The following is a 22,623-nucleotide window of genomic DNA, read 5'->3' as shown; positions in this document are numbered from 1 at the left end:
ATCAAATATCAATAATATCGACCCAGCAATAGCACTATTTGGTATATTTCCAAAGATAATTAGGGGAAAAGGCAAAAAATTTCTATGTTTTAAAATGTTTAAAGCAGCTTACTTGTGGTGGCAAAATGGGATGTCCATTAATTGGAGAATGGCTAAACAAGTTGTGAAATATGATTGTAATGGAATACTACTGTGCTATAAGAAAGGATGAACTCAATGATGTTAGAAAATATGGAAAGACTTGCATGAAATAATGAAGAGCAAAATAAACAGAACTGAAAGAACATTGTATACAGTAACAGCAATATTGTTTTAAGGGTAACTTTAAACTAATGTTATTTTGACTATTATAAATAGCCAAATTAGTTATTATAAAGGTCTATCTGCACTATCTGCAACCAGAGAAAGAACTGATAAGTAGAAATATGTACAGAAAAAAAATCTACATATACATAACATATTATATATATATGTACATATATATTATGCACCTAATTGTGTTTAATGGTAGATATCATTGGAGGGGAAGGGAAGAAAAAAAAGAAATTTACATGATAATTTTGTTATGTATTTGAAAGGAATAGCTATCAGTTTATAATTTCATGTGCAATCCGCTTTTTAATTGTACTATGCTACAGAAATGCTTGTTTTATTTCATAAATTAGAAATACAAATAATATAATCACAATAATTGTTACAGCAGAAATTTTTCTTTCTCAATCAGAACAAGGAGCCAAGTCAAGGATCCATTTACAGAAGACACTGAGGATCAGTTAGGAAGTAGCTTATCCACTATCCCAGGATCATTCACTTCAAAAGCTGTATTATTCCCACTCTTCACCATAGCACCAGTGGAGAGTAGTGAGTGGTAGTTTTAGGAGTATGGAACTACAAAGTATCTTGAATATGGTGGTATCTACCTTCTTGACAACCTAATCTAGGAGTCTGAGCTGAGGAGTGAATCAGATGGGCCCTACATAAGTATGTACAAAAGAAATGCAAATTCTGGAAGGGGAAAGACTTACATTTAAAGATATTGGGAAAGGTTGGAGGCTTTCTTCCAGCTTTGAAGGAAACTAGGAATTCTAAGAGGCAGGAGTAAGGAGTAACATCTACAAACAGTGGACAGTCTGTGCACAGGATCAGTGAGGAGGTAGCATGTTGTATGTGATAGACTGTGCAGTATATGAAAGAGAGACCGGAAACAAGTAACTTTACCCTTAACCTAGCTTTGGATGTCAGACAAATAATTCATCAGCAAGCCTCAGATCTTTTCTAACTTGGTAGGACATGAAATCAAGGGGAAAAATCCCTAGCTGGGATGTTGATATTAGAAGGACCTTAAAGGGCATTTGCACAATCTGTACCTGAGCAGGGATGTCTCTTACAATCATGTGATATAGTAGGACTTAAAGATAGAAGTCCTGCATTCAAATCCTGATGGTTCTATTTACTATCTTTGTGACCTTTGGCAAACCACATTACCCTCAATTGCTTCATCTGTAAAAAGAGGGTTCTGTGTCTGCTGAGCTGGCCATAGGATGGGACTCTCCTAAGACAGTACTCAGGCATTAGTATTTTCCAACCTTAGTTAGAGAACAGAAGGAAAAGTGACTTTTTTCTATACCTGTATGCTCTGCCATCTCCAGCCCCATTCATTGGCTCCAAGAATGGAGAGAAGAAGGTCAGGGGAGAGGGGGAGGAGCAGGATGTAGAGAGAAATAGGAGGAGAATTTTTTTTATGCTTCAAAGTTTCAAGAAATAAGGACCTTTGATAATCAAAGTTTTGTGATAGTGACAATTTGCCATTGACCAGTACATATGTGCTTTGGACAAATGATGTATAAGAAACAATTCTTTTGAAATGCTGGTCAAAAGGGCAAGAGACCAAAGCAACTGGCAGAGGCCCTCTGCCTTGCATTACTGTGGAAAGAGTTCTGGATTAGGAGTCAAAATATCAAAATTCAAATTCCAGCTCTTTCACCTACTATCTTTTTGACCTTGGGCAAGCCAATTCTTTCTTCAAGGACAGTTTCCTTATCTGTAAAATAAAAGTTGAACATCTCAGCTTCTTAAACTGTGATTCACAATCCCATATGGGGTCTTGTATATGAAGGTGAAGGTTGTGAAATGATGATTTATTATCAGTAAATATTTGATATTATGTCTATTTTATAGACCTATACACTCAGAGTCACCTGAAAATTTCTCAGGCAAATAGGGGTTGCTACTGAAAAAAGTTTAAGAAGTCCTGAATTAGATGGTCTAGAGTTAGACTATATGACCTCAAAAATTCCATAAGCTATGGTCCTCTAAATTCTATCCATAAAACCTCAGAAGTTTCTGTTCCTTCAGGGGGAAATCAAGGAACATTTTAAACTGTTATCAAATATTGATATCTTAGCATGAAGGATTTATCAGCTCATTCACTAACTTGTGGTTTCTCTATTATTTTCTTTGTATCTTCCCTTTCCTTCTTACTCCCTCCCCATTTTAAAATTTTTATCTAGTTCCATATTATTGGGACAATATCTATGATTTGGCTCCTGGCTGTAGCTTTCATGCTCTTCCTAAGGCCTGTCATTCTCCCTCCAGTCCTGAATTTGGGGTTAGAAAAGGAAGAGGTTGTAATATATGGACCATGGGACAATGAGAGGTTTGCTGAGGAGGGCCAGCCAAATGAAGGAGAGCTGGAAGAGGAAACTGTAAAAGAGGAGGCCTGGAGCTACAATGACTCATGCAAGTAAGTGCTAATAGCTGACATTTATATAGCAATTTAATGTTTACAAAGTTCTTTACTACTTTACCTCTAACACTGACTCATTTGATCTTCACAACAAGTCTATGAATTATTTGCTTCACATTATTATCCCCACTGTATAGGTACTAGGAAGTTAAAAAAACTTGCCCAATATCAGGGGTGAATTTGAATCCAAATCTCTGCTGATTCTAAGCCCAACATTTTTTCCCATTATACTTTCCACTAGCCCAAGAACAGGAAAACTTAAAAAAAAATTGGCTTCACTGACTTCTCCCAGTCACCACAATGGAAACCAGAGAATGAGCCAGATTTCTGGTTTGATATGGGAGGAGTTAGGAAAATCCATGTCCATACCTCTTGGTCTCAAATAGCCACTTCCCCATCTTCCTCAGTACTTAAAATAGCACCTTTGTACCTCTTGGAGTCTGTTCCTCCTTTTCAGGTGATCATCCTAGAATATCAGAATCTGGAAGTGTAATGGGACCTTGGCAGTCTCAAGTTCTCAAAAGCTTATGGGTTTTAAAATCATATAAAACTTTAAACATCATCAATTCCTGCCTCCTCATTTTCCGACTTGTCAGAGATAATAGGAAGCAGAGCTGAAACTGGATCTTCCTTTGACTCCATTTTATTATAAGCAGCCTCTTCTATTTGGGAACACCTCTAATTGTTAGGATGTCTTTTTTACATAAATTTAAAAGCTATTTTCTTGTAACTTTCTCTTAGTTTTACTCAAATAGAAGTCTAATTTGATTTTCTTCATGATGGGCCTTCAAAAACTTGAAGATAATGACTATGTCTCCTCCTAAGTCTTCTCTTGACCAGAGTTAGACATCCACAGTTTCTTCAATCACAGTTGAAGTCTCTAGTCTTCTTCCCATGTTGATATCCCTTCTCTGGTGGGCAACTAGTTAGTGTCTCTTCTAAAATGTGCTTAATTGTACATTCTACTTTATATGGTATCTGATCAGGAAAGAAGTGGTCCCATCATCTTCCTCATTCATGATACTGTGGCTCCCATGTCTGCCTAGTGATTCTGGGCTCAGAAGAGAATAAAGATGTAGCTCCGTAGTTCTAGGAGGTCCTCCTGTGTGTGTCCTGGAATAAAACGTGGGGATGTGGAATTGAGGGTTTAATTTAACTTGGGCTGTTTCTATTGCAGGTTTGACCTTGTGGAGAGCATTCCTCAGGATCTGCCTTACATATCTTTCCACTCAGCAGCCCAGCCCCTGATTCAGTCCTGGATGGCACTCCTGGATTCTGCACAGGAGAGTGTACATATCGCATCTTACTACTGGTCCCTCACGGGACCTGACATTGGGACCAACGATTCTTCTTCCCAGCCGGTATGTGCACTAGGCAGACTGAGCGGGTCAGACATTGAAAGAAAGAATACATTCACTTCTAGGATCCTTCTCTCGAACCCACTTCCTAAATCCAGAAAAAGCCAAAGCTGGATGAGAGAGGAGATTGTGGAATTATAATAATAGTTGTCATTTATGTATCTCTTTAGATTGGCAAAATTCTTTTGTATACATTGTCTCATTGTCCTTTACCTATGAGGTAGATACAGACATTTTTAGTCTAGTTTATAGAAGTGATGAAAATGAGAATTAACAAGATAATGACATGGTCACAAAACTAGCAAATAGCAGAGGTAAGATAGGAACCCAACCTTCCCCATTTTGAGGTCATTGTTAAGAATTAGAATCAAGAGCTGTCAGTGACTAAGAGGCAATCATGGCTACTGGGATGTTGAATCCAACCATTGTACATGGTTCCTGTTTGCCTGAGCACTCTGTAAATCTACCTCATTCCATCCTTCAGCCTTCCAACTTCATTTAAAGTCAGTTCAGTTCATACCGAGTTCCCATGTAGCTGCTCTGCTGTTGTAATACACAGTAAGGACAAATCCAGGAATTCCAGCTCTGGGGGAGACAAAGAAGGAACAAAGAAGCAGGCCCTGCATTTAGGGGCTTTGCAGATTGACTTTTGAACATGAGATTTACGTGGCAAACTATCTCTTAGCTGAGGCTATTTTAATATATAAGAATATATATTGATATTATATTATATATTACATATTTATTATTATTATATATAATATATATTACATATTATATATGAGTATACATTGATTAATTGGCAATCTGATTAGTTGGGGGGTACAATGTCCACCTGACCAAAGGAACAGAATAGAGGCACAGTTGTACTGCTAAACCCAGAAACATTTATTGGGTGGCTACAACACACACACACACACATGAAGCAGCAGAACCTTGTCTGATGTTTCAAAAGGCAGGAGAATAAGAAGAATACAGAGTACCTTTAACCAGAATGTTTGTGCAAGCTCCATCCATTTGGGGCTATTATGAACTAGTTTGAGCTGCCCCAGAGAGGTATTCTGGGTTCACCCAGTGGACAATGCAAAGGATCTCTGGTGTGTCAAACTTGAGCAGCACTCATTCTGCCTCCTGCTTGGTTGATTGTGATTTCCAGGACATTTCAGCCTCTCTTGGATAATAAGGGAACTCAAGCAAATCAAGGTGATTAGTAAAACTCATTATTTATTCCATTTCTACAAAAAAAAAAAGTGCTTGGTTAATTATAACCTAGTGACTAAAAGCATGACTCATATGAGTTCCCTGAGGGAAACTTTTGTTGCTTACAAGGGCTCTGAGACCCTAGCAGTTTAACAAGGGAAGAAAAAAGTAGAAGACATTTTGAGCTCTGATTTTGGGTGGTCTAAGACTGCCTCGCTGGCTTGCACCTGCAGAACTATCCTAGATTTGAAAGTAAGTCATTACTCCCATCTGCTTACACGTTGGTTCTGCTCTTCAGGGGGAAGAACTGTTGGCAAAACTGGAGACTCTGTTGGCCCGGAATGTCTCTTTGACTATTGCAACAAGTGACCCAACACTGGCTGTGAATTCTACTGATCTGGAGGTTCTCATGAGCAAAGGTAGAGGTTCAAGGTGCCTTCCTCAGCTCCCAGCAACTTCCCTGAGCTAGAATTTTGTCTTAGTCCAGGCTTTACTATTAACTAATTGGGTAGTCCTCAGACATCCTGTATTTTCCAAAATGAAAAATGAGGGGTTTGGACTCAATAGTCTCTAAAGTTCCTTCCCAACATCTTGGTTCTGGTGTGATTTTTCACATTTTTACAAGGCATCATCACATGGTTTGTGTTAGGGTCAAGAATCTTATCAAAATTCTGAAAGGGACAAAAGCATTTTCTTACATTTCCATGATCCTACTTTTTGTCAGCCTTGGACTTCATTGAAGACCAAAAAGAGTTACTGCTTTGGATATCACATCTCTCATTTCTTCTTTTTCAGACTAAGTCAAAAGTCCTATTAGAACCAAAGTCCAGTCCACCAGCTCACAGCTTGCTTACAGTCCGAGTCTTTCTTAGGATAGAGAGGAAAATGCTGTTTCTCTGAACTGTAATTCCCAAATTATTTAGACTTAGATTTAAATTCAGGTTTTAGATCTATTTATTTCTACTTCTGAATACTCAGTTACATTAATATTTGGGGAGTGCCTTCATCTTTTTTTATATTGGTAAGTGCTGTTTATTTATTAAGTTTTTTTTAAACACATTCAAAGATAGTTTTCAGCACTCACCTCTGCAAAACCTTGGGTTCAAAATTTTTATCCCTCCCTTTTACTAAAACAACAAGTAATCAGATATAGATAAAACATGTGCAGTTCTTCTAAATATATTTCTATATTCATACCAAAAAAGAAAAATGAGGAAGAAAAAACAAGCAAACAAACTACAACTACAACAAAAAGGTGAAAATACTATATTTTGAACCACATTCAGTCTATATTTTCTCTCTGCATGTGGTGGCACTTTCCATAGCAAGTCTATTTGAATTGCTTTGAATCACCTCATTATTGAATAGAATCAAGTCTATCACAGTTGGTCATCACATAATCTTGTTACTGTTGTACCACGTTCTCCTGATTCTGTTCATTTCATTAAGCATCAATTTATGTAAGTCTTTTCTGAAATCAGTCTGCTGATCATTTCTTATAATAATATTCCATTACATTCATATGCCATAACTTATTCATAACTAACAACTGATGGACATTCACCTCAGTTTTCACTTCCTTGCCATTACAAAAAGAGCTGCTACAAATCTCTTTGCACATATGGGTCCTTTTCCTTCTTTTATGATCTCCTTAGGATACAGATGTAGTAGAAACACTGCTGGATCAAAGGGTATCCATAGTTTGATAGCCCTTTGAGCATAGTTCCAAATCACTCTCCAGAATGGTTGGATCATTTCACAACTCCACCCAAAATGCAACAGTGTCCCAGTTTTCCCACATCCCCTCCAACATTTGTCATTATCTTTTCCTGTCATCTTAGCTGATCTGAGAGGTGTAACATGAGTACTTCCATCTTAAGGGAGGAATTTGAGTGTGTTGGGGATCCTCATCTATGCCCCCTACATTCTCTAATAGGAGCACAAGTGAGGAAGATCCCAATGAAGCACTTGACCCATGGTGTCCTGCACTCCAAGTTCTGGATTGTAGACATGAAGCATGTGTACTTGGGCAGTGCCAACATGGACTGGCGGTCCCTGACTCAGGTGATTGGCTATCTACTGCAAACTTTATTAAGAATTAGAAGGAAAAGAAAAGAGGGTGGAGAGCTGGGGTTCAGATGGGCCTTCCTCATACCTAGTATAGATGGGGCATATTCAATAGGTGTCCTAGAAAGCTTTTATGTGAGTTAGATTTAAAAGCAACTTTAGAAATAAAATAGCCCAATAGCTCATTTTATAGCTACTGAAATTTGTGAAAGGAGAGTGATTTAGAGTCAGAAGACCTATATCAGAATCCTGGATATACCATTATATAATATATACTAGAATAATTATATTAATATATTATATAATAAAATTATTACATAATATTTTAATACTAATATATTATATAATAGAATACAAAAAATTATATATTATATAATAATTTTAATAATATAATAAATGGCATATCCAGAACTCTACTACAGGTTTTCTGACTCCAAATCTAGTCTCTTTCTACTATGAAATTGTGATCAAATTTTTGCCCCTTGAATCTGATTTTAAATGAGATGGGAAGCTTATTCGTTCAAGGAGCTCTGCAATGAAAGGCAACTTGATAGAGCCCATCATCTTCATCCTTATCCTCATCAAAAGCTAGATTTGTATTTAGAAAACCCAGATTAAGATGAAATTCCTGTAACCACATAAACCTCTGTGCATCTTCTATAAAATGGGGAAAATAATTTTTTGCATTACCTATGGGGGTGGCTAGGTGGTGTAGTGAATAGAATACTGCACCTGCAGTCAGAAAGACAGTTCAAATCTGACCTCAGACATTTCCTAGCTGTGGGCAAATCACTTAACATTTTGCTTCAGTTTCTTCAACTGTAAAATGAGCTGGAGAAAGAAATAGCAAATCTCTGCCAAGAAAACCTCAAATGGGGTGACAAAGGGTCGACACAACTGAAATGACTGAAGGGCAATGACAAATAAATAGGAATATCATGAGGAAAGCATTTTGTAAACCTTAAAATAATTTGAAAATAATTCTTTTGTCAACTGAGGGATCTAGAATCCTCACACATGGGATTATGCCTTGCTGGATTCAGCCTGTGAGCCCAGATCTTTTCCCAGACAAGATGACCACAGTGATTCCCTATTCTGGTCAGAAAGAAAAGCTTGACCTGGAGGGTCCAGAGCTAAGGCTCAGACACTTAAGGTTCTGAGCAATCTGAAAGAGATAAAGGTTCCCAGGGGAGATAGGACTGAAATTGGGTCTTGAAGACTTGGCAGGGTTTCTGCATAGAACCAGATATTACCCTGGATCAGAAGCTCCAGACTCTCTGGATGCTCCCTGAATCTCTTTCTGTCTATCTCTTGGATTTCTACAGGTGAAAGAACTTGGTGTTATCATCTATAACTGCAGCTCCCTTGCCTACGACCTTGAGAAGACATTCCAGACATATTGGGTCCTGGGGGTCCCTGGGGCCACCATCCCAAAACCCTGGCCCCAGAACTACTCCACAAATATCAATTGGCATCATCCCCTACAGGAAACATTTGATAAGATGGTCACTACTGCCTATTTCTCTGTAAGTAGAAAGCCACAGGACTCAGTTGGAAGAAGGTGATTTTCCTCTTAGACATTTTCTTTCTTTACTTGCTATCTGATTGCCCTGCACAAGGCCCAGCTGAGCAGGTATGGCAGGCAGAGTCTTGGCTTGGCCCTTCAATGATCATCGAACCATTACGTGAGAGGAAAAGATCTCATCTATCCTCCAGTCATTTTCAGAGGAGAAATCTGAGGGCCAAACAGGGCTACAGACTCTCAAGGTTGAAAGGAATCCCAGAAACTACATGGGGCAACCCTCATCAGACTGAGAATCTCCCCAACAGCATTGCCAACAAGTGATTATCCAGCCTTGGACTTGACCTTGGAGGCTAACAGTGAGGGGAATGCTTTATCTCTCAAGAGTGTATGTGTGTATGTGTGTAGGTAGACAGATAGAGATTTATAAATATATATCTATTCAGGAAGTAAATATGTCTATTTATATATAAATATGTAAATATGTAATGAGAAATAAACAGTGTTTTATTTACATATATATATATATATATCAGGAAGTAAATAAGAGCAGGAAGGCACTAGAATGAGGAGGGATTAGGAAAGGCTTCCTATAGAAAATGAGATTTTTGTTGGAACTTAAAGGAAGCCAGGAAAGTCAGTAGGCAGATATGAATAAAGAGAGCATTCTAGGTATGAAGGACAGACTGAGAAAATACCTAAAGTCAAAGGATGAAATGTCTTATGATATAGACATGCATTACTCAATCATGACCAATCACAGATATTTCATGTAATTCCACTATTGGGTAGATCTTATAATTAATCAGTCAATATCATTTATTCAGAACTTACTGTGTGCTTATTATAAGCCTCTCTCCTTGCTTTGTTGTAATTGTATCCATTATTCCCACTTTAACCTCTGGGACCACAATGAATAAGCCTAGTTTCTCTTCCATCTGACATCTTTGAAAAGGACTATAATACCCCTGGGATGTCTCCCCTCAGTGTTAGTCTCCAAGGTCAAGTCCAAGGCTGGATAATCACTTATTGGCAGTGCTGAAGGGGAGATTCTCAATCAGATGAGCGTTACCCCATGTAGTTTCTGAGATTCCTTTCAACTTTTCTCCCATCTCTTTCAGCCAAACCTCATAATACATTCTCTGGAAATCCACCACTATCTTGGTCACCTTCTCCTGGACATTTGCTGGTTTATGAATAACTTTCCTAAAATGTGACATCCAGAATTGAATGTGACACACCACATATGATTTGCCTAAAACAGTGTAGAAAAAGACTATCGCCTTCCTAATCCTGGACATTAGCCTGTCTTAATGCCACTTATGGTCTCATTAACTTTTGGGGACCACCCTTGACTCAAATTTAAAGTTTTCAGGCTGCTCAAACTTACTTATGAATTGATTTTTTGAATCCAGCTTTACATTACTTTACATTAAAAATCTTTTTTAAAAATGAACCTTTATTATTATGATCCCTATTAAATTTCACTAGCCAATTGAGATCCTAGATTATATCATTTAGAGTGTCAGCTTTGTCCCTTAAACTTTGTTTCATATAAAAATCTGATGAGCATACCATCTGTGCTTTTATCTGTCAATGTCAAAATTGTTAAACAGCATGGGACCAAGCACAGATCCTTGCATGTGCCATTAGACATCTACTTCTAAAAAGTCATTGCTCTCTCTTTGCTTCATTGTAATTCTCTCCATTATTCCTACTTTAATGACAACTCTTTGGATCTGGTCAAGCAGTGAAGTGGCCTTCTCAAATTTCCACAGGGAGTGAGAGGCAGAACTAGGATGCTCACCTAGGTCTTCTCATTCCAAATTAATTGCCCACCACTAGAATAGAATATTTCAGTTCCTCTCTTTATGACTCACAATCTAATCATGGAGCTCAGGTACATCCATCAAGGATTTGTGTATGAACCCTAGAAAAAGGATTATAGAGTTAAGAGAAAGGATAGAAGCCATTTCTTTCTGAGGGATCGAAGAAGACTTGTTGGAAAGACAACATTGGAGTTTGGCCTTTAAAGGGAAAATTTGCAATTCCCCAGAAATGAGGAAGGGAATGGACAACTTTCAAGAAATGAAAAACTATGCAAAGAATGGTGAGGAATCAGAAAAATGAAAAGTGTCTGTGACCAAATGTGTCTTTCAGTTTGACTAGTAGATGTAGATATAGATGAGAAACAGCTGTGAAATATTGGTCTAGAAGGCAATCCGGAAGGACCAGCTGAAACTGTATCATGAAGGGTCTTGACTGACAAACTGCTTATCTACCAAATTTTGGTCCTGGGTGCACCATATGTACTAGGGCTTGGAAAGGGATTGGACAAAATGATTTCCAAGGCTCAGTTCTAAATTTTTTTATTCTTTTTGATAAAAACAAATTTTGATGGAAATCTTTTGATAGCCATAGGAAGCCATGAAAGGTTTCTGAGGAAGGGAAAAGTATGATAAAACATGGGATGTGAGATCCTATGCAACATTTGGGAAGATTAATCTGGAACTTTCTAGCTGTAAAGCCCTGCGACTGACCAGTCACCACCAGAAGATCTCTGTCCACATACGCGAGTCTATGCCAGGCAGTTATTACGGCCTATGACTAGAGCAGGAAATCTTAATTCAGGGGTCTGGGAATTTGGTTGGGGGGGAAACTCTGTCTTACATCTTTATTTCATCTTTATATGTGCATTTTTATTATCTTTATACTCAGCTTCATTTGTAATTCTGTCTTTTATCCATTTAAAAGTATTATTCTGAGTAGGGTTTCATGGGCTTCGCTAAACTGACATAAGTAAAGATTAAGCATTCCTATACCAGAGACCTTTGGGATTTGAATATATCCCCGGCTTCTAAGAGGGTGGGAGGCTCTCACTCACATATTCTCTCTGTTATTCAGGCCTCACCACCCATACTCTGCCCCAGCGGCCGGACCAAGGACCTAGAGGCTCTGCTAAGGGTGATTTGGAGTGCTGAGAAGTTCCTCTATGCTTCAGTAATGGAATATTTCCCCACCAGTCGCTTCCAACACCCAGTCAAGTACGGATGGTCATCTTTTCAGAATTATTTTAAGTGATGGGGGAAGGACTATTTCATTCTCCTTCCCCCATCACTTAAAATAACTCTGAAAAGTCTTTTTTTGGCAGAGTTGCAACTCTACAAGAGGATTGACTTGAGGGAGATTCTGTTCTGTATAAAGACTGAGAAGGAGCAAGATAGTTTTTGCCTTTGAGGAACTCATGATCTGATTGGCAGGACCAGACTTGCCCACTTAAAGTCAGTAATACCAGGCATCAGACATTCACATACCTTTTGAGTAAATACTAATACTAATAGCTATCATTTACAACGCTCTTATGGCAAAACACTTTAAGAATATCATGTTATTTGATTCTCACAGCAACTTGGAAAGTAGGTGCTGTTATTATTCCCATTTTACAAATGGGGAGATTGAATGATCTGCCCAGGATGATACAACTAGGAAGTGTCAGAAACAGAATTTGATTCCAAGTTTGGTTCTCTATACTGTGTCACTTAGTTGCCCAAACTTGCTGGGGGAAGTCAGAGACAGGAAAGCTTGATGTGAGTTGGGTAGATCAAGGCAGACTTCCTGGAGGAAAAGGGATTAGAATTCAGCTTAAAAGGACAGGTAGGATTCACATAAGTGAGAAAAAGTAGATGATATCACATGGATTTAGAATAGTAGAAGCAGAGGAACAGAGACAAGAAAGTATAAGGAATTATTTGGAGATAGTGAAAACTTCCTGACTCCAGTTTAGAGTTCGTTATTCCATCAGACAGGACTCTTTGTGATTTCATTTGGGGTTTTCTTGGCAAGAATACTAAAGTGGTTTGCCATTTTCTTCCCCAGCTCATTTTTTACAGATAGCAAACTGAGGCAAAGAGGGTTTAAGTGACTTGCCCAGGATCACACTGAGGCCAGATTTGAACTCAGAAAGATGAACCTTCCTGTCTCCATGCCCAGTACTCTATCTACCGAACAACTTAGATAGTTGTAGTTTAGAGTCTATCGGTGCTAATGTTGGAAAACGTATTTGGGATTAGAGGTGGATTGTTTTGGATGCCAGATTGAGGGATATGGAATTAGTTCTATAGGATTCTTAAATATAAAAAATGAATTGAGGGAAATCATGCTTTTTTGATTTTGTCTGAACACATGTATGGCTTGGAACTCCGAGGCTATACATCTCGCAGCCAATTTGAAAGCACCAATCACTATCAGCCCCTTTCCTAATAACTTTAACAGCAGTCTTTCACATCTATATACCTCAGTTTCCTCATTTACAAAAGAGAGAGTAATATTGGATTATTTGATGTCTGAGGTGAGGAGGAGAAGGAGAAAAATTTGGAGCACAAGGTTTTGAAAAGGTGAATGTTGAAAACTATCTTTGCATGTATTCATAAAAATACAATACTATTAAAAAGACAAAATGATCTCTATGGTCCTTTCTTGGACCATCCATCCCATAAAGAAAGACACTATGGATACCAAAGAGCCTTGCCTTCCTTCATCCATAAGTTCAGGGAGATCCATATGTCGATGGGATGGTTTCTTTGAAGGGCCTCTGGCAGTTTATAAATCTTTTAGTGTGAATGACCAACAAGCCATCATCTGCAGTTTCTATCCTGAGATCTGCAAGGCCCAAAGAGCAGAGCTTCTGCTATCACTGGAGTAGCTTCCCATGCTCTCCAGTAAAGGCTTCTACCCCAGCAGGCTGAGTAGGGTAAGATCAGGGTGGTTACACATTGATGCTTGGCTATTTTGACAAGGAGGCAGAGCTAAACTATGAAGGAATCATTAGCTCATAGTAACATAGAATTAGAATTGGAAGGGACTTTGAAGGTCATCTAATCCAATGTTCTCATTTTACAGATGAAGAAACTTGAGTATTTGAGCTCAGGTCTTCTGACTTAAGTCAGTGCTTTTTATACTGTGTTATAGTATCTCAGATTCTGTCCTTAATAACTCAACAAAATTTTATCAGGCACTTATTAGCTCATAGTATCACAGATTGAGAGTTGCAAGGTACTTTGAAGACTATCTAATCCAATCTTCTCATTTTGTAGATGAAGAAACTGAAATCTAAAGTGACAGACGTAATATTTGAGCTCAGGTATTTTGACTAAAGTCAGTGCTCTTTGCATTGTATTATATCATCTCAAATTCCATTCTTAATAACTAAACAAATTTTTATCAAGGAACCTATTATGTGAAAGGTTCTTTGTTGTGTTCAGAGGATACTATTATGAAAAATGATAGTACCTATAAGCCTTATAAAAGCTTTTAATCTACCAGAGGCAATAAAGCATGTATACAGATAACTGAAACAGGGAAGAATGTGATAAAATCTGGGAAAATTGCCATGAGAAATTTGAGCAGGGAAAGATTTTTTCCCTGGTATGTCTAGATGAGAGGGTCTTAAGTGAAGGCTTCTTGGAGGACATGGCACCTGAGCTGGACCCTGAACAAAGGAGAGACTTCAATAGAGAAAGACGAAGAATGAGAGAGCCCAGTCTTGTCTGAGGATTTGTCTCACACAGAAAGGCATGGAGACAAGAGGGAGAGGAATAAGAATGAAGAATGGAGCTTCAGATTAGCTGTTGCATGGAGAGAGAGAGAGAGAGAGAGAGAGAGAGAGAGAGAGAGAGAGAGAGAGAGAGAGAGAGAGAGAGAGAGAGAGACACACACACACACACACACACATATATATATATATATAGCGCAGCTAGGTGGCACAATAGTGTACAGAGCACCATACCTGGAGTCAGGAAACCTGAGTTCAAATCCAACCTCAGATACTAGCTGGGGGAACCCTGGGCATGTCACTTAACCCAGTTTGCCTCAGTTTCCTTATCTGTGAAATGAGCTGGAGAAGAAAATGGCAAACTACTTCAGCATTTTTGCCAAAAAAAAAAAACAAAAAAAAAAAACAATCTAACAAAATAGGGTCAAAAAGAATTTTGCCTATGACTGAAATATCTAAACAACAACAACAATAATAAAGTATATGGAGAATAGTATGAGATAAGAACTAGAAAAATGGGTTGAGACTAGACGGCATATCCATATCAGGATTTATATTTTATTTGGTAGGAAGTGGGGAGCCATTGAAGGTTTATGAGTAGAAGCACGAGCGGATCCTTGTGGTGCTTTAGGAAGGTAGCTGGGTTAGTGTGAGCAGGAAGGATTGGAAAGAAGAGAAGGAGCAAATCAGGGGTCCAGTTAAGAGGATATTATAGTTGTTGAGGTGAGTCTGAGACCAAAGATCTGAGTCTTAGGGAGCAAAGAAAAGGGAATAAATGTGAGAGATGCCTCAGAATAGTGATTTCTCTTCTTCTCCTCCAGGTATTGGCCAGTCATCGACAATGCTCTGAGGGAGGCAGCCTTCAACCGGCATGTGCTAATCCATCTTCTCATCAGCTGTGGGAAGAACTCAGACCCCTCCATGTTCCCATATCTGAGGTCACTACAGGCTCTCACTAACCCCCAGACCAATATTACTATAGAAGTGGTGAGTGAGGAATTGCTCATAGGAGACTCATATTGACCCAGACCTAAGACTAGGTAGAGTCTTGTGGACTAGCTAGTCCAATCTCCTCATTTTACACAGCCCTGAGACCATCTGGATAGAGAACCAATGTGCTGCAGGGAAAAGTTTGATAGGAATTTAGTTGAATCCTGGCTGTGATATTTATTAATTGTATGGGCTTAGTTAAAACACTATATCTTTCTGAGACTCAGTTCCTTCATTTGTAAACTGGGGATAATCAGATTTAAATGACTCAATTCACTGGGTTTTTGTAAGGAAAGTGGTTTGTAAACCTTTAGGTGTGTTAGGATTGTAAACTGTCATTATGAAATTACATGCTTAGGGGGCTGAGATCACATCTTCAAGCCTAAGATCTTTAGAATAAATTAGCTGTTATTGAGGGTCTGCTGTGCTGTGCTGTTGTTGCTCAACCCTTGAGGAGATAACAAATTTAGCTAAGCAATGAGTTTTGTCCTCATAGTGATTTATCCTTCTGTTACTCTGTGAGCCCTATGCCACTAATATTAAATTATTAATGTATCAGTTACAAAACAATAATATTGATAAAGTTCAATAAAGTTGGACAGTACTTGATAGAATACTGGGCCTTCAGTCAGGAAGACTTCATTCAAATTTGGTTTCAACCATTTAATAGATGGATGACTCATTTAATCTCTGTTTGGCTGATTTGCCTTATCTATAAAATAGGGATTATAACAGCAGCTACCTCCCAGGGGTATTGTGAGGCTCAAATAAGATAATATTCATAAAACACTCAGCACAGTACCTGGCATATATTACTATGTGTACTATAATAAATATTAGCTAGTAGTAGTAATAATAGTAGTGGTGGCAGGAGTAGTATTAATAACAGAAGTGATGTTTGTGATTATACTAGTAGTAGTGGTAGTAGAAGTAATGGTGTGGCAGTGATGGTAGGGGTGAGAGTAGTGGTTGCAGTGGTGATGGTAGTATTATTAGTAGGAGTGGTAGTAAGCAGTAGTAGTGGTAATAGTGGTAACAGTGGTAATAATAATAGTAATGGATAGTAGTGTGGTGGTAGCAGTAATAGTAATAATAGTAGTAGTAATAATAGCAGTGATGGTGGTAGTACTAGTGGTGATGTCAATAGTACTCGTGATGATAGTAGTAACAGAAATAGTAATAATGGTGGTAATGATGGTGTAGTAGTAGTAATAGTAATAGTGGTAATAGTGGTGCTGGTGGTGGTGGTGATAGTGGTACTAGTAATAAGAACAATAACAATAATATTGGTGGTGGCAGTGGTGATAATGGTGGTAATAGGAATAATAGTGATAGTAGGAGCAGTAGTAGTAATAAGAGGAATAATAATAGTAGTGGTGGCAGTAGTGTTAGGAGTAATAGTAGTAGTGGTGATGGTAATAGTAGTAGCAGTAGTAGTAATAAGAGCAATAACAATAATATTAGTGGTGGCAGTAGTGGTAATGGTGGTAATAGGAATAATAGTGATACGAGGAGTGGGAGTAGTAATAAGAGCAATAATAACAGTAATGGTGGCAGTAGTGTTAGGAGTAATAGGTGGTAATAGGAATAATAGTGATAGTAGGAGTGGTATTAGTAATAAGAGCAATAATAATAGTAGTGGTGGCAGTGGTGGTAATGGTGATAATAGGAATAATAATGATATAGGAGTGGTAGTAGTAATAAGAGCAATAATAATAGTAGTGGTGGCAGTAGTGTTAGGAGTAATAGTGGTGGTGATGGTGTTAGGTAAAAGGTGGTAAAAGGAGTAAATAGTAGTAGCAGTAACAATAGTAGTAGTGTTACAGTAGGAATGGTAGTAACAGTAGTGACAGTGGTAGTAGTAGTAATAGCGGTCGTGGTGGTAGTGATAGTAGTAGTAATAGCGGTCGTGGTGGTAGTGATAGTAGTAATAATAGAATGTTATGATCTAAGTGGTACTTTTCCATGTATTCTCATTCAATCCAGGGAGGGAAGCAAGGCAGATATAGTTATATCCATTTTACAATTAGGGAAACTGAGATTTAAAGAAGGGGAATTGTCTCATAGCCAGAAAATTGCAGAACTGAGATTCAAATCCTAGATCTCCTTCCTCTAAGTCCAGACCTCTTTTCATAGTCTCACGATGCTATTAAGATATTAGCGGGTGTGTTGGTGGGTGTTTTAAAGAAACCAGCAGCTTCCATTTTAGATTGCTGCAGTGGGGAAAGAACACCAGACTCAGAAACTGAATGCCAGCATTGCCACTTAATCACCCAGTAAAATCACCCAATCCATCTAGGCTTTGGTATCCTCCTCTGTACAATGATGAAGTTGGACCTGACAATTTCTATGGTCCCTTGGGGTCCTTTAATTGCCATTAAGAGCCCCTGCACCTGAGTCTACTACCCAGCTCTGTGACAGCCTATTTATCTCTATTTCCTTAAAGAAAATATTCATCATTCCTGTGGGAAATCACTCCAACATCCCCTACAGCAGAGTGAGTCACAGCAAGTATGCAGTTACAGAGAAGAAGGCATACCTGGGTAAGAGCACTCCAATTGGGAGAGGGTGGTGAAGGAAGAAGGGAAAGACACTTGGTGGGTCTGAGCTACCTGCCCAGGGTGGACTTATTTAGATGGTCCTGAGATCACAAGGAGTGACAAAGCTGCTGAGAGCCATGACAGTATCACTCTTAACTCAAGATACCCTGAAATACCCAGGCCATAGACAGGACTGACTACCCTGACCTTGGGCAGGAAGTGGTGTTAGTGGTGGTAATAGAAGTAATAATAATAGTAGTAGTAGTGGTAGTGGTGGGGATACACTCTCTACCATCCCAGACAAGGGGACATACAGTATCCAGTGATAACTGTTTACTCATTCCATTTTTAGACAGCTGACAATTTGTACTTTTTTTCTTTATACTGAATTGAAGTCAGTTTTTCTATCCAATTCCTCTTCAACATGAAAACTCTTCAGCCAGCTGTTCCCAAGTCTCCTTTTATCCAGACTAAACATTCCCAATTCCTTCAACCAGTCTTTCTCTTGCAGAGACACAAGTTGGGATTTTAAAACTTGGGACAAATTTGGGTGACCTGAGGGGAAAGGGAAGGTGGAGGTAGAGGTATGGTCACTATTGTGCCTGGCTGAGACAAGACTGGAGAACGAGGTCCTGGGAAATGAGGAGGGAGGAGAGTCACCTGGACATCCAAAGAGGAAAGCAACCAAGATCTGAGGAAGAGGAAATGAACTTTAAAGAAAAATGGCAGAAGAGAAACAGAATCTGAAATTTGCAGTTGGGGGAGCAAGGTGGAAACTGAGTCTAAACCTGATCCAGATACTCATTAGACCCTAGTTAACTAGTTATGTGTCTCTGGGCAAGTAATTTAATCTCTCAGGGTTTCAGTTTCTTTGTCTAGAAAATGGGGGTGACAAAATTCCCAGCTGATTCTTGAGATTGTTATGAGGAAGGCACTATAAGGTACTAGAGAAATAGGAGTTCAAAAGATCATGGATCTAGGGCTGAAAATCCAATCCTTTCATTTTGACAGATAAGAAAACTGAGGCATAAGATGTTTAGGTGAGATTATATGGGTATTAAGAATCAGAGCTAGAATCTGACTCTAAGTCCTTTGATGTCAGAGCCAGTGTTTGTGTACTCTACCATGCAGTTTTGTTATTGTGGTCATAGGGATCGTGATAATGCCTGTTTAAAATGTCATTTATGTGACCTTCTAAAGTTTGCAAAGCATGTTCCTCAAAACAATCCTGTGATATAAGAATTACTATCCCATTTTACAGAAAACTGAAGCATGAGAGAAGGGGAATGATTTGTTCATGATTGCCCACCTAAGTTTCAGAAATGCAAACACTGCTTTAATGTAGAAGCAGGAGGCAGCTAGGTAATGGGCCTGGAGTTAGGAAGAACTGGATTCTTCCTAGCTGTGTGACCCTGGACAGTCTTTAATGAATCTTTGCCTCAGTTTCCTCACCTATAAAATGGAGAATAATAAAAGCACCTATCTCCTAGGGTTGTAAAGATCAAATGAGATCATATTTACAAAGCACCTAATAAATGCTTATTTATGAGTAGTAGTAATAGTAATATCAGTGGCCTAGTGGAAATGCCTAATTTTGGGCTCAACTCCAGCTGTACCAGGGAAGAGGTCCCTTGTCAGCCCTTGCCAACCTCCACTGGGAATTTCCAATCTAAATGGAAAGATTGAATGTTTCTTGTGTTCTAGAGGGCCAGGACACCAATCAATCAACACTTATCACATATCTCCTGTGTTATCTGCATTATCTGTTTGAGATTTATTCAATTTAATACTTGTGAAGGGCCAGCTGTGTGCAAAATCCCTTGCTGGGCAAAAAGAATACAAAAATGAAAAAGAACATAGTGCCTGTCCTCAAGGAGCTTACATTCAAATGGGAAGGGAAGGGTATGTCATCATAATAATAGCTAACATCTATATAATGCTTATTGTGCTGAGCACTTTAAAATCATTTTCTCATTTGATCTTCCCAACAACCTGGGGAAATAAGTGTTATTATGATCCCCATTTTACAGATTAAGTGACTTTTCCAGAGTCACACATAGCTAGTAAATAAAATGGGATAGTAATTCTTATATCACAGGATTGGAAATTCCCAGTAGAGGTTGTCAAGGGCTGACAAGCTTAGGTGCTTTGTAAATTCATATTTGAATTCAGATCCTTCTGATACCAGAGATGGTCTATCCACTGCACTACCTAGCTGCCCCACACTAAGCTAATTAACTGCCACAGATAAACTATGACAAAAGTTAGAATGTGATAGGAAAAAAGTGATCCAGACAGTGTGCGTTAGGAAAATTTAAACAGAAAGAAATCTCAAAAAAGAAAGAAAGAAAGGAAGGAAGGAAGGAAGGAAGGAAGGAAGGAAGGAAGGAAAGAAAGAAAGAAAGAAAGAAAGAAAGAAAGAAAGAAAGAAAGAAAGAAAGAAAGAAAGAAAGAAAGAAAGAAAGAAAGAAAGAAAGAAAGAAAGAAAGAAAGAAAGAAAGAAAGATCTCTTTTTAGATGAGGCAGGGAGGTCAGAGAAAGCTTCATGCAAAGGATGAACCCTTAATGGGGCTTGAAGGGGAAAAAAAAGCCAGCTGATGGAGAGGGAAATATGCCTGTAAGAATTTTCAGAGGTGAGATAGGGCAGCTCAGTTAGAAAATACTAAAGTATAGCTGATACAAAAAAAAGTCAGAGGAAGAGGGCAGAGTGAATAAGTCTGGAAATGGAGTATGGAGTTAGATGGTGAAGGGCCTTTGATGGCAATGAAAGGAACCTGTATTCTATTCTAGAAGCAATAGAAAACCCTTGAAAATTGAGAAGTGATGGTCAGATGTGTGCATTAGGAAGGTTATTTTGTTAGCTTATGAAGGGAGAAAACCAGACAGAAGTAACAACTAGAAAATTGCCCAGACTAGATGAGATGAGATTCAAAACTGCCGCACAGGGAGGACAAATACAAGCCATGTTCTGGAGGTTGAATCAATGGGACTTGATCTCTGATTGGATGAAGGAAGAAGGGGAAAGGAAACTGCCAAGGAGGATTCTGAAGTTTCAAAGCTGGAGTGGTGATGCTTTTTGTAGAAATCAGGAAATTGAGAAAAGCAGTGGGATTGGGGGGAAAGATGATGAGTCTGTTTCAATACCTGTTGAATTTTAGTTGCCAATGGTACACCAATCTACCATAGTCATTGCTATGCTGGACCATTAGTGATTGATGAAGAACTAATCATATTTTTGAGTCCTATAATAATAATGATAGATTCTCTTTCTCCTATAGGAACATCCAATTGGTCTAAGGATTATTTCACCAACACAGCTGGTGTAGGACTGGTCATCAACCAAAGTTCCTCTGATCCCCAGCACGCAGCACCCACCATTCAAGACAACCTGAAGAGTATCTTTGAGCGGGATTGGCAGTCCCCATATGCTGTCGGTCTGGAAGAACTTCCTGGCCAGCAGGACTGTGTCTGGCATGCCTGAAACTAGAGTCTCCAGTCTCTCTCTTCGATTCCCTTCTCTCTTTTCCTCTTTGTTTTCTCTCCTCTCTTCTGCCTCTCTAGGACTCAAGTTTCTAATTAATAAAATGAGATGGTTGAATTAGATTATTTTAGGACTCCTTCTAACTCTGAATTTTGTGATCATTCTCTCCTCTTTCTTTTCTCCCTTTCCTTCTCCATGCACACTTCTTCCTCATTTCATTTTATTCATCCTTTCTCTTTATGCTTTCTTTTCTCACCTCTTTCCTTCCTCTCTCGCTTTCTCTCACCTCCTTTTTTCCTCCCTTTACCTTCTCCCTTTTCTCTCCTTTTTAATTAGACAGGGCAGCACAGGTGTATATTCCTAATGCCCTTGTGTTCTGAAAACAATTCTTTCTACATGGGTCCAACTGTGTTTTTTCCTCATTACATGGGGAAAGAAATGTTTTGGTAAATGTTTAGCTCCCAGCTCTTGGGCAGGGGGAGGCCCATGACATACATGTAAGTTTAAGTTACATTATCAATCTGAATTATTACTTAAATTTAATCTGCATTTTCTCTTTACTTTCTTAAGTTTAGACAATCAACAAAACAATAAATCAAGCCCAGATTTGAAGCCCTGGTGGATTTCTAAGATGTTTGTAATGAGGTAGCAATCTGACATTATTTAATTTCTTTGATTGCTTAAGCCAACCAAGTCTGGAACATAGTCTTTTTAAAAGATGTTCTTTTTAAAGAGAAGAGCTATTAAGAACAAACTAGCCTGACATGCCTGGGAACAGGAGTTAGGATATTGCTCCTAACCAGAAGACACTGAAAATTGAACAATTAGCTTTTAAGAGTTTCTTCTGCATGGAGAGCCTGAGCAATTCAGATCTGTTCCTTCCCAGATCATTTCTTCCCTCTGTACATTAAAAAAAAAGTATTCTTTTCTTTTACTTCACTGAATCTTTCCCATTCTTTAAAATCCAGCCTTACTTTGTGAAGATAACTACAGGTCTGGATCATTCTGTATCCTAAAACAACAACCAATTTAAATTTTTTTTAAAAAAAGATGCAAGAAAATACTCAGCCAGGGAAGATCATTGGAAGTTCATATACAAGATATCTTAGCACAGTTTTGAAGGTTAAGAGAACTCTACCAAGGTAATAAAGTTTTCATCTTTTATTTG

At 38.5% G+C, this 22,623-nt stretch overlaps 1 protein-coding gene across 2 annotated transcripts in view; it reads left to right on the top strand.

Annotated features, from left to right (window-relative positions):
• The window catches only part of PLD4 (phospholipase D family member 4), a 32,398-nt gene extending 10,327 nt beyond the window's left edge, over positions 1-22,071 (top strand). The window contains exons 2-10 of one of the 2 annotated variants that reach the window (XM_051978258.1): positions 2,511-2,743; positions 3,924-4,107; positions 5,603-5,723; positions 7,241-7,368; positions 8,697-8,897; positions 11,798-11,937; positions 15,266-15,431; positions 17,881-17,977; positions 21,253-22,071. In XM_051978258.1, coding sequence (XP_051834218.1) covers positions 2,511-2,743; positions 3,924-4,107; positions 5,603-5,723; positions 7,241-7,368; positions 8,697-8,897; positions 11,798-11,937; positions 15,266-15,431; positions 17,881-17,977; positions 21,253-21,455 — 1,473 coding nt within the window. In that variant the 3' untranslated portion in view covers positions 21,456-22,071. The remainder of the gene's footprint in view (positions 1-2,510; positions 2,744-3,923; positions 4,108-5,602; positions 5,724-7,240; positions 7,369-8,696; positions 8,898-11,797; positions 11,938-15,265; positions 15,432-17,880; positions 17,978-21,252) is intronic. The other variant, XM_051978259.1, reaches the window with a different exon arrangement.
• The last annotated feature ends 552 nt before the right edge of the window (positions 22,072-22,623 follow it).

The sequence above is a fragment of the Antechinus flavipes genome, chromosome 2, assembly GCF_016432865.1.
Source record: "Antechinus flavipes isolate AdamAnt ecotype Samford, QLD, Australia chromosome 2, AdamAnt_v2, whole genome shotgun sequence".
Lineage (NCBI taxonomy): Eukaryota > Metazoa > Chordata > Mammalia > Dasyuromorphia > Dasyuridae > Antechinus > Antechinus flavipes.
The sequence above is the reverse complement of the archived record's forward strand: the minus strand, read 5'-3'. Positions and strand labels throughout refer to the sequence as shown.